At 36.5% G+C, this 17,419-nt stretch overlaps 1 protein-coding gene across 6 annotated transcripts in view; it reads left to right on the plus strand.

Moving 5' to 3' along the window:
• The window catches only part of SLC35A3 (solute carrier family 35 member A3), a 61,372-nt gene extending 55,934 nt beyond the window's left edge, over positions 1–5,438 (plus strand). For 4 of the 6 annotated variants that reach the window (XM_023739986.1, XM_004385715.2, XM_023739984.1 and 1 more), the window contains 2 exons: positions 311–444; positions 4,333–5,438. In XM_023739986.1, the coding sequence (XP_023595754.1) occupies positions 311–444; positions 4,333–4,423 (225 nt within the window). In that variant the 3' untranslated portion in view covers positions 4,424–5,438. The other 2 variants (XR_002825536.1, XM_023739987.1) reach the window with 2 other exon arrangements.
• The last annotated feature ends 11,981 nt before the right edge of the window (positions 5,439–17,419 follow it).

The following is a 17,419-nucleotide window of genomic DNA, read 5'->3' on the forward strand; positions in this document are numbered from 1 at the left end:
TGGTCTCCACTAAGCTGCTTACCAGGCTATTGTTGGACTTAAAGGTGGCTTTAGGGAACTAGTTTCTTCAAGGCTTAAGTTTAAAAAGGACACCTAAGGGCACATGGACTGGATGGGTCACCTTGACTCCATGAACCCCAGAAACCTGGATTCCAGGAGAATTAAAATGGTTTCTCAATATAAATCACTTACTATAATGGGATTAAATTTATAGGACAAAAGCCTAAAATGCCATTAAGTAATGAAATTGTTTTGAAAAGCAGCTTAATATATATTCATTTTAAAAAATAATCTTTTAAAACTTTTGCAGGCACTTGGAGGCCTTGTAATAGCTGCTGTTATTAAGTATGCAGATAATATTTTAAAAGGATTTGCAACGTCTTTGTCCATAATATTATCAACACTGATATCCTACTTTTGGTTACAAGATTTTGTGCCAACCAGGTAAAATATTCTTTACTATTTTAAGTCTCTCAAAGTATATAGAAAAATTAAAATTCTAAATAAGTTGATGTGATAAATTTTGCTCTATTAGAACTTTTGAAGACTCACTGAAATTATAGATCCATTTAACTATCTTTTAAAAAGTTTCAAACTAAATGTATGAAAGGAAATCTCCCACTGGGAAGTTTTGTAAACAAATTTAGTTGGCCAGACTTTTCTCCAATAGATCTGAATTTTTCACCTCAAAGTAAAAATTTGTGAAATAAATTTAAGGGCCAGGGCTTAGTTTCTTTATATGACTCATCAACATTTTTAAATGCACAGCTAAAGCCAGGAGAGTAGATGACATTCTTGAAAAAGATTATTTATATAGAGAAGGTGGCTTATTAAAGAACTCATAATTAGGTGGTGGCAAGAAGAAGAGCTATTTGGAAAGGAATCACAAAAGGAGTGATGAGTAAGGTAGGAGAGACCCAGTGTCATGGATATTAAGGGAGGAGACAGCACCAGGAAGAATTGAGTGTAATGAATACGTTATAGATGCTATTGAAAGTTTTTGTTTTACTGTTATTAATGTATAATACCAGAGTAATTAGATTATATTTTACTGGCTTTCCCCCAACTTCACTCTCCTCATCTTCCCAACCTCTAAAAGTTGGAGTCTCCCAAGGATATGCCCTTGGACCTCTTTTAAATGCACTCACTCCCTTAGTGGTAATCTCATGGTTTTAAATACCATCTATATGCTAACTCTCAAATTTAAATCTGAATTTCGGGCTTGAGTACCTAACTGCCTGTTTGACATTTTCACTCAAATGTCTAGTAGAGAACTCATTTTCTCTCCTGTCAGTGTTTCTTTTCTTAGTAAATGGCAGCACCTCCATTATTCCAGTTAGTCAGGCCAAAATTCTCTTTGACTTAGTCATGAATACAGTTCATTCACAGAAACCCAAGAAAAGGCAAAGCCTGTAATATGGACATAGAATAGTTTATAAGAATTTAAAATGTGTGGGAATTCCCTGTTTTCTGAGTAAAAGAAGAAGCAAACTCATCAGCTTCTTTTTGTCTTTCTGTCATACATCATTCTAATCCAGTAGCAAATCCTATCAGTTCTTTCTAATATCTCCAGAATCTGTTCATCTCTCATAACCTCTACTGCTACCCCTGGTCCAGGCCACCTTCATTTCTTATCTAGGTTAAGGAAATAGTTTCTAGACTTGTCTCCTTGACTCCTTTTTGTGCCCTGCGCCCCTAATCTTCTCTATTTCAGCAACCAGAATGATCCTTTTCAATCTAAATCAGATCGTTTTATCACTACTCTGCTCAGAAGCCCTCTAATTGCTTCCTATCTCACTGAGAAGTTATCATCCTTATAATGGCCTGTTTGATATTGCCCTCAGTTTCCTTTCTGTCCTCATCTGATATTAACTTTCCTCTTTTCCTTTTTCTTTTTTTGTTCCTGTAAAAATGGCTTGGGGGAGGTATCTGACCTCCTCTAACCTCACAAGGGGGAAGGAGAACCAAGATCAACAGCCCAAGGCTGATTCCTATGAGGCGAGGGTCAGACATGCCTCCTCTCAGCCATCTTTACCAACTCTGACACCAGCTGTCCCTCCCACAGCACTCTCTACTTCTTTGCTGGGTTCAGTAATTCACTGCAGTGGCCACAGAGAGATCACAGACAATACTCACAATTATGGGGTTTATTATAAGGGAAGTAACAGTTACAGTTTAGGCTCAAGAACACTCAGGATACACTTCTTTCCTCAGGACAGCCTCTTCGCAGCAGTGCTCACAGGCAAACCTTCCTGGCCCTCAGTTTCAGCCCAAAGGCACTCAGCTTTCTCTATGGGCCAGAAAGCCCGCCACACTGTCTCCTGCTGCTGGGTCTCTGCTTCTGTGTCTCTCCTTCCTTGGTGGTGGTGGGCTCCTCCTCTCTGCTCTGGAATTGGCTTTCTTTTAAGGCAAAACTGACCTGTCCCCTTGGTACCACAATTACCCTATCACACAGTCATGTGGGTGGGAGTTACAAAATCATGGCTAGGAAAAAAACAAAAAACCCAAACCCATTACCATCGAGTCTGACTCATAGTGACCCTATAGGACAGAGCAGAACTGCCCCATAGGGTTTCCAGGGAGTGCCTGGTGGATTTGAACTGCTGGCCTTTTGGTTACCAGCTGTAGCGCTTAACCACTACACCACCAGGGTTTCCCATGGCTAGAAAGGCCACACACAAAAGTAATTAATCACATTGCAGTTCCTTAAACATGGCACCACATCTGGGCTTTGACTTGCCCTTCCCTCTTTCAAGAACGTATTCAACAAGTACGTATTCACATGGCACACTCCTTCACTTCCTCAGGTTTTGGCTCAAATGTTACTTTATCAAGATACCACCCTAAATAAAAGAACAGCCCCCTCCATTCCAGTATTATCTTTCCTCCTTTCTTAAGAAGACTTATCTAATAACAGAAGCAGGGACAGGGCATGGCCCATAATAGGTATTCAGTATGTTTGTTGAATCAATATTCAGAACTTTAACATTTTCTTAGTTAGAATCAATTTGACCACTGTGCCACCAGGGCTCCTGTACTCTACATATTAGCTCAGTAACATGGATTTACATACATTTACACGTCAGTAAGATTTACATCTTATTGATATACTACTACTCTTTTACCCTTCTGCTGATTTACTTGTTCACTTACTTGTTTATTTGCTGTACAATTCATAGATTGGCTGAATTATAGATTGGCTGGTGTGGGAGATGAGGTTGGAGAGGCCACAGCATGAAGGGTTTTTAATATTATAGTAAGGATTAGTGATCTTTTTCCTTTAGAGAACAAATGTTTTTTTAAAGAAGGAGAGTGAACTTCTAATATAAACTTTAAAACCAAAACTAACTCATGTCCATAAAACAGCACTTTGAAAAATATACATGTTAAAAGTTAATAAGACTGGTATTCCAGTTTAAGCCCAGTATAAGTCACAGCTCCAGTTTAAGTTCATTTCCAGTTTATAGTAAGGTATACTATATCTGGAGTCCCTGGGTGACACAAACAGTTAAGCAATCAGCTCCTAATGAAAAGGTTGGCAGTTCAAGTCACCCAGAGGCACCTTGGGAGAAAAGCTTGGCAATCTACTTCTGAACGATGACAGCCGCTGAGAACTCTATGGAGTGCACTTCTATTCTGAAACACATGTGGTCGTTGACTCGATGGCAGCTGGGTTTTTTTTTTTATACTATGTCTATGGCTAGATAAATAAAGAGGAAACCAACAACTCTACATTTAATCTAATTTCCTTTTCTGAAGCATTCTATGAAAATCATTCTTGAGGTTTGTTTATTATTACTGTGGATTTTAAATTGAACTTAAACTTGGTTGTGACGTAAAAAAATGTAATTTTCCTTTTGTATTTTAAATTACTTTAAAAAATTGAGATCTTTTATTATTCAATGTATTGCAGGCTAAAGGCATATTAAGGTGAAATGCAGCGTTTAAAACATCTTTGCTTTGGGAGGCAATATAGTGCAGTGTGGATGAGCGTATAGGCTGTAGAGTCAGACATACCTGGATTTGATTCCTGTCTTCCACCTAAAGCTGTGGGACTTTAGGCAAGTTACTTAAACTCTCTAAACCTCAGTTTCCTCATATGTAAAAATGGAGGATAATACTACTACCTTCCTCATAGGGTTGTTGTGAGAGCTAAATGAGATAATGCATATAAAGCCCTTAGCCAAATAGCTGGAATGTAGTAAGTACTCAATATTTGTTAGCCATATCACTGGAACAGTTTTCAACATTACAGTTGTTTTTATAGTAACTCAATAGAAGGAACTTGTTTTGCTTTTAATCTGATTTCTCTTTTTCTTTCATTTTATTTAGCGTCTTTTTCCTTGGAGCCATCCTTGTAATAACAGCTACTTTCCTATATGGTTATGATCCCAAACTCGCAGGAAATCCTACTAAAGCATAGCTACATACTGTCTTTAACTAGTTTTTCAAGATGGTGCAGTAGGAATTTCGACATTAATCTTGCACAGAGGACTTCCACAAATTCTGTAAAGATATCATCATGCTGAATCTGATCATATTATACATATGGTTTGAAAATATAAAAGTTTAAAGATAAAATATGTGTATATGTAACAGAATGCCTATTGTATCTAGAAATCAAAACTTGAAAGTATTTCCAGGGATTAGAATAATTATTGGAAGAAACTTGAAATCTGTGTTTAAAAAGATTTTACCTTTTTGATTGCTGCAGAAAAGCCCTATGCACTCTTTGCAAGAGCACACAACAAATATCAGATATCAATTTTTATAAATCAGATCTATTTAATCTTATTGAATGTTTTTATCTTACTCTTTCTGTACAGATGTATCAAATCACATGGAATATTAAACGTTTGAAAATTATAATTATTATTACCTACAAAGCTGTGAAGAAATAGAAGTATGATTTGAAAAAACATTTTCACATATCTGAGATTTTTATATTTATACAAAGGATTACTTAAAGGATTGCTAAATGTTATTTGTTAAACTACATAAAAATTGATGAAGTAACATACTGTGTCTGACTTGTCAGAGAATAAAATTCTTTTTCAAATTTGATGTAGAGCAGTTCACACATCTATTTCTCCATATACATTTTGAGACCTTCTGATGCTTCAAAACTGCTGAAAGCAATCCAGATGCTCCTGTGCTAGGTAGTAGCCAGTGCCTTTTATACTAATGGAGTTTTGCTGTTAATCTTCTAATTGCATTTCTTTTCTGTAAATCAGATAAATCCTTAATATTACTTCATCATGTGTATTAATTTCCATTAAAGTTTTAAGATGTAATTTAAAGGGATTAAATACTCATTTGGTAATTTTAAGATAAAATAATTATTGTGTTGTATAATATCTCTATTTGGAGAATTTTGAACTATCAAGCATATACTATACACAACTAGGAAGTTTTTAAATGACTATTTTACTGATTGATCTGTAAAAAACTTTTTTTTTTTAAATCAACAACTATTAGCAACAACATCCGAAAAAATAGTATAGATGTCAGTGACTTGAGACCAAATGATGTTTCTTGGAGACATTCCATATTGCCATGATATTATGTTATTTGAAATGGCACTATAACTTTCAATTCAAGGCTCCTTAGAGTAACTTTTTAGGTCTCCTGTAAACCCACAGGAGCCCTGGTGGCAGAGTGGTTAAGAGCTTGGCTGATAACCAGAAAAGGTCGGCAGTTCAAATCCACCAGCTGCTACTTTGAAACCCTATGGTGTCGTTGTACTCTGTCCTACAGGGTCCCTGTTGAGTCGAAATCAACTTGACGGCAATGAGTTTCGTTTAGTATAAGCTCACTGCTACCAAGAGTGCCCTTATTGATGACTGAGAGAGGCAACGAAATCTGAGTTCCCTTTCTGTGGCCACACGAGAGCTGCTGGGAGGGAGCCATCACTTTGCTTTAAAATAGTGGTTTCTTTTAAGCATTTTGATTAACACTGGAGTTAAGGTTGTAAATTACATGAGTTATGTAATAAGTTGGCTCAAGGGAGAGAAAATTCATCAGAAATGGTAAGATGAGTTGGTGGGCAAAAAATGCTTTCTAAAATTGGAATATGGGTTTAATATAGTTATTGACTATAGGTAGAATTACCTATTGAGAATAAGAATTATTTTTTTTCCTTCATACTGTGTATATGTTTTAAAGTCTCCTGTTCTAATAGATATTAGAACTGTTAAAAAAAAAAATAAGACTTTTTATATAGTTCTAATGGATTTTGTTAAACAGAACTTGACTCAAAAATCTTATACATTAAAAACTGGGGTACTCTTGGCTAATTAGGATTGACTTTGTTACCTTGTTGATGAGAATTTAGTCTCTACAGGATACAGGCCTGATCTATTCCATCCAGAGTTTTCAATGTTTAAAGTTACAAAGTATTTAAATTAATTTTCTGGTAATTCCCTATTGGCACAGAGCAAACTTTCTGGATACTTTCTGGACTCAATGGTTTTCAGTGCCCACCGTCTAGAGTATTTGTTTAAAAAGTTTACCACATTTAAAGCATGGTGTTTTTAGACTGCAACAGCTTTCAGACTTTTATTACCCAATGCTAAATGAAATGTTCATCCTACAAATACACAGAATTAAGACTAATGTAAAGATTCTCGTTCAGCCACATTGAAGTACTGGTTTGGTGCTTATGTATTAATTCACTGTGCATTCATAATTGTTAATTCAGATTTAGTCTTTGCTTATTTTAATGGTTCAAAAAATGATACAAGTAAATTATTGAATATTAGACATGTTAGTTATAGTGATAAATAATACATTTTCAGGTGTCCAAAATAAAATTTTCAAGATTCCCACCAAAAGTTTATAAAAATGTAATAAAAAGTTGTGGAAAAGGATAAAACATTCTAAATTATATTTTCAAAGCAAACTTTTATTAGACAGGCTAATTTATATTTTGCTTTTCTAGGAGATTTGAAAATGTATTAAGAGATTGGGCTGTGTAGTTCATAATTTTTAATTCGTAAAGAACTATATTTGGGGAGGTGGGCCTATGTCCTACATCATGTCACAGATACAGTTGATGCCATTTTCTTGTGTGTGTGGTGTATGTTTTAATGACTATTCAACTTCCAAAGGCCTTATTGTATCAATCTTTGATAATGATGACTCCTTGACAATTTAAATTCCTGTACTTTTTGGAAGTTTATTTGTTATCCCTCAGCTACTTTGTTCATTGTGAAAATGTGCTAACTCATGGGAAAAGAGTGCCAGTGATAATCCTATTAAAAATTAAAAATATGGTATTTGGAAAAAAAGTTTGAAATAACGATAAAATATTTTGACAGTAATATCAATTCTTTAATAAAGTGCATTTAGAGAAGTCAGACTACTTTTATGGTAGAAAATGTAGCTTATAGATGCAAAACTTAAATGCTTATGTAAATGTATTTTGAATGTCATAGAATTTCACAGAAGGAAACTTAGTTTGGTATTTAAACTAGATTGTGAGGAGATAGAATCTGGCAGGAAATTTTAATTGACTGTGTTCGGTATACTTAGTGAATACTGACTGTTGTTAAGAATTGATACTTTTCCTACATATCACATTATTCAACTTTTAAAATGTCATTATGTAGTCATTTAACTTTTTTTTTATTTTAAAAACAGGGTTTAGTATTACTCATTTTATTTACACTTTCATTGTGATACTATTTAATTACATATGGATGTATGCTTTACATAAAGGTTTATAAAAGTTATTTGCTACACTGACAAATCATCTGGAGAATCTCCAGGATATGTATCATATTTTAAATAGTAGGACCAAAGAAGAAACACTTTTATCAAAATCTGGTCCTGTGTGCCTTGCTTTGCTAGAAGCTTTTACTAAAATTCACAACTTGGGGCACATAGGCAAAATTTTAAGAATAACTGTAATTCAGTTTGTTGTTATTTCAACGTTTGCTCTTTAAATCCATTATCTAACAGAAAATTAAAATAGATATACAAGCATTAGTGAACTGCTTATTTAAAGAAAGTGGCACCATTGCTCCGTCTAGCTTTTTGAAACTTTAACAATTGTATACAGCTGTTATTTTGTTCTTTCATTTCTTGTTATAAATATATAATTTATGGTGATTTCTAAAAATTTTTATAATGTTTTGGATCTTGAATTTGTACGTGTATTTCATTTGTTTAGAAAGATTCTTTTGGGTTTCAGAATGTGATTTATGTTTTTAAATTTTTTATGGATGTAATTGAAAGGAATGTATAAACTTGCCTTTCGTTAAATGACTTTTTAATTGATAAATTTCTCGTCATTTTTTGGTATCCAGTTATTATCTATTTAATACACATATTGAAATAGATTATTTTTATAATTAACTCTATGTAGATTTCTTCCTGTATTTCCTTGTTTCCCTATTAGCGTGTGTCTGATCTAACTCATGAATTCATCTACTCTCCTTATATATATATAAAAAAATGAATCACTGATCTTTTCCCTGCCTCTTTAGTTACCTTTACCACATGTAATCATGCTTTTTTCTAGCCTCTGCTCTGGCATGGAAATTGAGCGTCATTTAAACTAGTTAGAATTTCTCTATTGGTATGATGATAACAGTCTAAAAAGTTTTCTTTTTTAAATAAACTGTCTCTTTGCTAGCTTCAGGTTCCCTGGGTGGTGCAAATGGTTAAACGCTGTACTACTGACTGGAAGGTTGGCAGCTGGAAGCCACTCGTAGGCACCTCGGAATACAGGCCTGGTGATCTGCTTCCAAAAGGTCACAGCCTTGAAAACCCTCTGGAGCAGTTCTACTCTGCACACATGGGGTCGCCATGAGTTGGAATCTACTTGACGGCAACTAAAAACAACAAGCTTTAAGGTTAAGTAATTAGAATAATTTGGTATATGTTTTCTTTATAATTCAAATATACTTGCTTCTATTGTGACTATAAAATTCAATGCATAGAGAGCAAATGTGATAAACAATATGAAGGATTTTATTCCCATCTCTGCTACAGAAGTATCATCATACAAAATGGTTTGTTTTAAAAGATCACTAAAATAATCTCTACGTTTTTAAAAATGTATAATTTTCTTTGGTTACTTCCCATGAAAAGCACTAACTGAAAATTTTAATGTAATTTTTTTGTATTACCGTATTTTTTACACAGATAACGTGCACCTTCTGTGTTTGTTTGCTGGCTGCACCCTCCCTCTGTGAGGCACCCTTACAAGCACCACCATACCAATCTTCTTGCACATGTTGTTAAAAAAAGATGAACGCAGTGCACTTATGAAAATACCTCACTGGAGGAGGGCCCAGCTGGCAGACAAACACAGAAGGCACATGTTGTTTGCATAAAATATGGTAAATTACTTTTGTTAAAATATATCACAATCCTAGAATCCCAGTGCTGTGCAAATACATTGTACAATCTAAATTGTATAGATACTACCACATTTCAACAGAGTCAAAGATAGTGACTAGCATTAGTTACTGTTCTTAAAAAAAAAAAAAAAATTCTTTCATAGTAGGACTTAGATAGTTCAGAAAAGAAAATAAGACCAAAAAACCCAAACCCATTGACATCAAGTTGATTCCCACTCATAGCGACCCTATAGGACAGAGCAGAACTTCCCCATGGGGTTTCCAAGGAGCAACTGGTGGATTCGAACTGCTGACCTTTCTTGGTGAGCAGCTGAGCTCTTGACCACTGTGCCACCAGGGCTCTGTCTTCTAAAACAACTATAAAAAATTATATGCATAATGCTCTAAATTTCCATTCACATTATCTGTCTCCATTTATCTCATAGTCCAGGTTTATGTTTTGAATATTTTGTTTTTACAATGTTGTTATTAGCTGCCATCAAGTCAGCTCTCACTTATGGTGACCTTATGTACAACAGAACAAAATGTTGCCTGGTCCTGTGTCATCCCCACAATTGCCAGCATGTTTGAGTCCGTCTTTGTGACTATAGGGCCAATCCATCTCACTGAAGGTCTCCCACACACTTGTTAGCCCTCTACTTCACCAAACATGATGTCTTCTTTTAGTAATTGATCTGCCTACTGATGACGAGTGCAAAGCAAGCAAGTCAGATAATGTTCTGTTGTGATCAGTAAGGTTTTCATTGGCTAGTTTTTGGAAGTAGATGGCCAAGCCTATCTTCCTGGTCTCTGTTAGTCTGGAAGCTCTGCTGAAACCTGTCCACCATGGGTGACACTGCTGGTATTTGAAATTCTCGTGGCATAAGTTCCAGCATCATAGCAACACCCAAGCCACCACAGTACAACAAATTGATGTACAGGTGGTGGTTTTATAATGCTAATGCCATTTAGATGACCTCAATCCTGCCATGACAGATTGTGCCATCTTAGCTTTGAAAAACTCATGGGTGATCTCCAGGAGTTCACAAAGGTGGCACTGTTAGAGAACAAACTCTTTTTCGTTTAACTTTTCTCCTGCTTTTCATTAAAAAAAAAAAATTCAAGCATACATAAAATTTGAAAGAATGGTACACTCATTTAGCCTCCACCAAAATTCAACAATTATTGGCATTTTGCTGCACTAGTTTTCTATAAGGACACATCACCTCCTAAATACATTAGCATGCATATCCTGATAAGGACGTTTTCATATATAATGCAATTATCACACTTAAGAAAATTTAAATTAATTCGATGGTAACATCTGTGGTCATATTCAAATCTGTCTTGCCAATTGTCTCAAAAATGACTTTTACAAGCTTTTTTGTTTTTTTTTTTTTTGGTAAACCGGGCACAATCAAGGTTGGATTTTGTCTATGTTCTTTGATTTGTTCTCTGTATTCTTTCATTTCCTTTTGAACTGGAAGTCAAGTCTGTAGGTTTGATTAGCTTCGGGTTAAATGTTTTGCCAAGAACACTTCATAGATGATGTTGCAGATTTCATATTGTATCACATTAAAAAAAAACAAACCCTGTTGCCCTTGAGTCGATTCCAACTCATAGCAACCCTGAGGACAAAGTAGAACTGCCCCATAGGGTTTCCAAGGAGCACCTGGTGGATTTCCAACTGCTGACCTTTTAGTTAGCAGCCAAACTCTTAATCACTATGCCACCAGGTTTCCCTGTATCACATTAGAAGGCACATAATTCTTGATTGTTAAAGATAGTAATCAACCATTTGGTCAAAGTGGTGACTACCACATGTCTTCATTGTAAAGGTCATTTTCCCCCCTTGTTAGGTGTCGTTTCCAACCCGTAGTGACCTTATGCACAACTGAACGAAACACTGCCCGGTCCTGTACCATCTTTGTTGATATGCTTGAGCCCATTGTTGCAGCAACTGTGTCAGTCCATCTCATTGAGGGTCTTCCTCTTGTTTCACTGACCCTCCACTTGACCAAGCATGATGTCCTTCTGCAGGGACTGGTCCCTCCTGTTAACATGTCCGAAGTATGTGCAACAAAGTCTCATCATACTTGCTTCTAGGAGCATTCTGGCTGTACTTCCAAGACGGATTTGTTCGTTCTTTTGTCAGTCCATGGTATTTTCAATATTCGTTGCCAACACCACAACTCAAAGGTGTCAATTCTTTGGCCTTCATTATTCATTGTTCAGCTTTCTCATGCATATGAGGTGACTGAAAACACCATGGCTTGGGTCAGGCACACCTTAGTCCTCAAAGTGACATCTTTGCTTTTTAACACTTTGAAGAGGTTTTTTGCAGCAGATTTGCCCAATGCAATGTGTCTTTTGATGTCTTGACTGCTGCTTCCATGGGTGTTGATTGTGGATCCAAGTCAAATGACATCCTTGACAACTTCAGTCATTTCTCTGTTTATCATGATGTGGCTTATTGGTCCAGTTGTGAGGATTTTTATTTTCTTTATGTTGAGGTGTAATCCATACTGAAGGGTGTAGTCTTTGATCCTCATCAGTAAGTGTTTCAAGTCCACTCTCAGCAAGCAAGGTTGTGTCATCTGCATAACGCAGGTTGTTAATGAGCCCTCCTCCAATCCTGCTGCCTTGTCCAGCTTCTCGGATTATTTGCTCAGCATACAGATTGAATAGGTATGGTGAAAGGATTCAACCCTGACTTTTAACCACGCAGTATCCGCTTGTTCTATTCGAACGACTGCCTCTTGATCTATGTACAGGTTCCTCATGAGCACAATTAAGTGTTCTGGAATTCCCATTCTTCACAATGTTTACATAATTTGTTATGATCCACACAGTCAAATGCCTATGCATAGTCAATAAAACACAGGTAAACATCTTTCTGGTATTCTCTGCTTTCAGCCAGGATCCACCTGACATCAGCAGTGCTATCCCTGGTTCCACATTCTCTTCTGAATCCAGCTTGAACTTCTAGCAGTTCCCTTGTTGATGTACTGCTACAGCCTCTTTTCATGATCTTCAGCAAAATTGTACTTGCATGTGATATTAATGATACTGTTCAATAATTTCTGCGTTCGGGTTGAATCACCTTTCTTTAGACTAGGCATAAATATAGATACCTTCCAGTCGGTTGGTCAGCTAGCTGTCTTCCAAATTTCTTAGCACAGACGAGTGAGCACTTCCAGTGCTGCATCCATTTGTTGAAACATCTCAATTGTTATTCCATCAATTCCTGGAGCCTTGTTTTTTGCCAGTACCTTCAAATGCAGCTTGGACTTCTTCCCTCAGTACCGTCAGTTCTTGATCATATGCTAATTCCTGAAATGATTGAACATTGACCAATTCTTTTTGGTATAGTGACTGTGTATTTCTTCCATCTTCTTTTGATGCTCCTGTGTTGTTCAGAATTTTGCCCATAGAATCTTTCAATATTGCAACTCGAGGCTTGAATATTTTCTTCAGTTCTTTCAGCTTGAGAAATGCCAAGCATGTTCTTTAGTTTTCTAACTCCAGGTCTTTGCACATGTCACTATAATACTTTACTTTGTCTTCTCAAGCTGCCCTTTGAAATCTTCTGTTCACCTCCTTTACTTCATCATTTCTTCCTTTCACTTTAGCTACTCGACATTCAAGAGCAAGTTTCAGAGTCTCTTCTGACATCCATTTTGGTCTTTTCTTTCTTCCCTGTCTTTTTAATGACCTCTTGCTTGCTTCATGTATAATGTCCTTGATGTCATTCACAACTCATCTGGTCTTTTGGCATTAGTGTTCAACGTGTCAAATCTATTGAGATGGCCTCTAAATTCAGGTGGGATATACTCAGGGTCATACTTTGGCTCTTGTGGACTTGTTCTACTTTTCTTCAGCTTCAACTTGAACTTGCACATGAGCAATTGATGGTCTTTTCCACAGTCAACCCCTGGCCTTGTTCTGACAGATGATATTGAGCTTTTCCATCATCTCTTTCCATAGATGTAGTCTATCTGTTTCCTGTGTATTCTGTTTGGTGAGGTCCACGTGTGTAGTCGCCGTTTATGTTGTTGAAGAAAGGTATTTGCAACGAAGAAGTGGTTGGTCTTGCAAAATTCTATCCTGCAATCTCTGGCATCGTCTCTATCACCAAGGCCATATCTTCCAACTGCGGATCCTTCTTTGTTTCCAACTTTCACATTTCAATCACCAGTAATTATCAATGCATCCTGATTGCATATTTGATCAATTTCAAACTGCAGAAGTTGGTAAAAATCTTAAATTTCTTCATCTTTGGCCTTAGTAGTTGGTGTGTAAATTTGAATAATAGTCATATTGTCTGGTCTTTCTCATAGGCGTATGGATATTATCCTGTCACTGACAACATTATACTTGAGGATGAATCTCAAAATGTTCTTTTAGACAATGAATGCAACACCATTCCTCTTCAAGTTGTCATTCTCGGTGTAGTAGACCATATGACTGTCCAATCCAAAATGGCTAATACCAGTCCATTTCAGCTCACTAATGCCTAGGATATCAATGTTTATGCACTCCATTTCATTTTTCACGATTTCAAATTTTCCTAGATTCATACTCCGTACATTCCACATTCCTATTATTAATGCATGTTTCCAGCTGTTTCTTCTCATTTTGAGTTGTGCCACATCAGCAGATGAATGTCCTTAAAGCTTGACTTCATCCACATCATTAAGGTCGACTCTACTTTGAGGAGGCAGCTCTTCCCCAGTCATCTTTTGAATGCCTTCCAACCTGAGGGGCTCATTTTCTGGCACTGTATCAGACAATGTTCTGCTGCTATTCATGAGGTTTTCACTGGCTAATTTTTTTTTCAGAAGTAGACTGCCAGGTCTTTCTTCCTCGTCTGTTTTAGTCTGGAAGCTCAGCTGAAACCTGTCTGCTATGGGTGACTCTGCTCTTATTTGAATACCGGTGGCATTCCTTCCAGCATCACCACAACATGCAAGCCCCCGCAGTATGACAAATGGACAGACACATGGGGGTTCCACCATTGTAATTAGTAATCTCTTGGGTAATATTTTGGTGCCATGTGAATACTACTGTTTCTCAACAGCCTTTCATTCCGTGACTTTAGGATCAATTGATAATTCTTGTCTGAATGCTTTATTATATAGGGGTGCAAATGGTGATTTTTCTTAAAAGTGTCTAATTTCTTCTACATTTATTAGTTGATATTTTTCTATTTTTAAGAAAGAGACTTTATACCCGTCTTTGTTTTTCCCAAACCATCTCTCTTTTTAAAATATCATTATGTCCTCATGGATTGTTTAAAAATTATTCCATGTATTATAGTCAATTACAGCCACAGTCACTTCTTTATGATGCTCTGTTGAGCCAGGTGGAGCAAGTGTAAGCCATGTTAAACTAGCTGTTGTGTACTTCATTATTTCAGGTACAACATGATGTACTTCACCTCTCCCAAAGTGGGAATATCAGCTACAATATTTCTCCAAGGAGCCTATCCGTTGTTACTGAGATGTCATTTCTTCTAGGCCATTTCAGTGAGCAGAGCTAGGAAATACTTTTTTTTAGATCGTGAATCCAAATCCATATTTACAATTAAAATTTAACATTACGAGGCTTATTTTATATTTCCCTCTCTTCTCTTTTTTCTTTTTTTGTTTTTGTTTTTGAACATTTTATTGTGTTTTAGGTGAAAGTTTACCAAGCAAATTAGTTTCCTATTCAACAATCCGTACACAAATCGTTCTTTGCCATTGGTTGCTTATCCCTATAATGTGTCAACACTCTCTCCATTTCCACCCTGTGTTCCCCATTTCCATCTGTCTAGTTTCCCTGCCTCTCCTTGCCTTCTCATCTTTGCTTTTGGGCAAATGTTGCCCATTTGGGCTCATATAGTTGATTGTTCTAAGGAGCACATTCCTAATGGGTGTTATTATTTTACAGGACAATTTAGTATTTGGCTGAAAGATGACTTCCAGGAGTGGCTGTAGTTCCAGATTTTTAAAAGAGTGTTTTGGGCAATAGTCTTACAGGTTCCTCCAGTCTCTGTCAGTCCAGTAAGTCTGGTCTTTTTTATGAATGAGTTTTATTCTACGTTTTTCTCCCATTCTAACTGGAACCTGTTATTGTGTCCCTGTTCAGAGCAGTTGGTAGTGGTAGCTGGGCACCATCTAGTTCTTACCGTCTCAGGCTAGAGGAAGCTGTGGTTTGTATGGCCCATTAGTCCTATGGACTAATTGTTTCCTTTGGTCTTTGGTTTCCTTCACTCTCCTTTGCTTCATACAGGAAGAGACCAATAGCTGTATCTTAGATGGCCACTCAAGCTTTTAAGACCCGAGATGCTACTCACCAAACTAGGATGTAGAACATTATCATTATGAACTGTGCTATGCCAATTGACCTAGATGTCCCCCAAGACTATGGTCCTGAGACTTCAAACTCAGTAACTCAGTCCCATGAGGTGTTTGGATATATCTAAGAAGTTTCTATAACTATGCCCCCGTGTGCTCTGTTATATGTATGAATAGATATGTAGCACATACAAATATGTATATATAAATGCCCACAACTGTACCTATATATGCACATGCAGGTACTCCCATAGGCCCTCCCACATCCACATAGCATACATATCACCTATGTAACCACTCACAAAATTTTGGTTATTACTGTTGTTGCAGAGTTGTATATGTTACAGCATTTACCATAGTTGTCTTTTATTTTTGTGTACCTCTCAGTGTCTTTATTTACCTTGGTTACATGGTGCTGACTTCCGCCACATTGTGTACTGCCTTTCCCTTCACCAGAATTAACACGTCTACTATCTAGTAAGTGATTCTCCCTCCCTCCCCTTTCCATCCCTGGTAACCATCAAAGAACATTGCTTTTGCTGTGTAAACCTATTCTTTGTTTTATAAAAGTGGTATCATGTAATACTTGTCCTTTTGTGATTGATTTATTTCACTCAGCATAATGTCCTCCAGACTCACCCATGTTATGTTTTGTGGACTCATCATTATTCTTAATTGTTGCATAGTATTCCATTGTGTGTACGTAGCACAATTTGTTAATCCATTCCTCTGTTGATGGACACAAAGGTTGTGTCCATCTTTTTGCTGTTGTGAATAATGCTGCAGCGAACATGGGTGTGTATATGTCTATCAGTGTCACTGCTCGTATTTTTCCTTAGGAGATATACCTAGAAGTGGTAATTGCTGGATCATATGGTATTTCTATTTCTAGCTTTAGAGGAATCACCGTACCATTTTCCATAGTGGTTGTACCATTTTACAATCCCACCAGCAGTGTATAAGTGTTCCAATCTCTCCACAACCTCATCAGCATATCTTGCTTTCTTTTTTTTGATCAGTGCTATTTTTACAGGGGTGAGATAGTATCTCACGGTAGTTTTGATTTGCATCTCTCTAATGGCTAAGGATCACAAGCATCTCTTCATGTGTTTGTTAGCCAGCTAAATGTCTTCTTTGGTAAAGTATGTGTTTGTGTGTTTTGCCCATTTTTTGATTGCATTGTCTTTTTGTTGTTGAGGTGTTGAAGTTTTCTATATATTTTAGAGATTAGACCCTTTTAGATATGACATTGCTGAAAATTTTTTCCCCATCTGTGGTTTCTCCTTTTACTCTTTGGTAAAGCCTTGATAAGCATAAGTATTTAATTTTTAAGAGGCCCTAGTTATCTACTTTATTATCTTCTGTTTGTACAGTTTTAGTTATGTTTGATAGTATCTTTATGCCATAAGTTAGGACCCCCTAGCTTTGTCCCTGTGTTATCTTCCAGGAACTTTATAGTTTTGGGTTTAATATTTAGGCATTTGATCTATTTTGAGTTAGTTTTTGTGCATGGTGTGAGGTATGGATCCTGTTTCATTTTTCTGCAAATGGATATCCAGTTTTGCTGGCACCATTTTTAAAAGAGACTATTTCTTCTGCATTGAATGGACTTTGACCTTTTGTCGAAGATCAGCTATCCATAGCTGGATGGATTTACTTTTTTAGTTTTGATTACCGTGGCTGAATAGTTTAAGTTCTGAGATTGGGAAGTGTGAGGTTTCCTACTTTGTT

Source organism: Trichechus manatus, unplaced genomic scaffold (genome assembly GCF_000243295.1).
Source record: "Trichechus manatus latirostris isolate Lorelei unplaced genomic scaffold, TriManLat1.0 scaffold00144, whole genome shotgun sequence".
Taxonomy (NCBI): domain Eukaryota; kingdom Metazoa; phylum Chordata; class Mammalia; order Sirenia; family Trichechidae; genus Trichechus; species Trichechus manatus.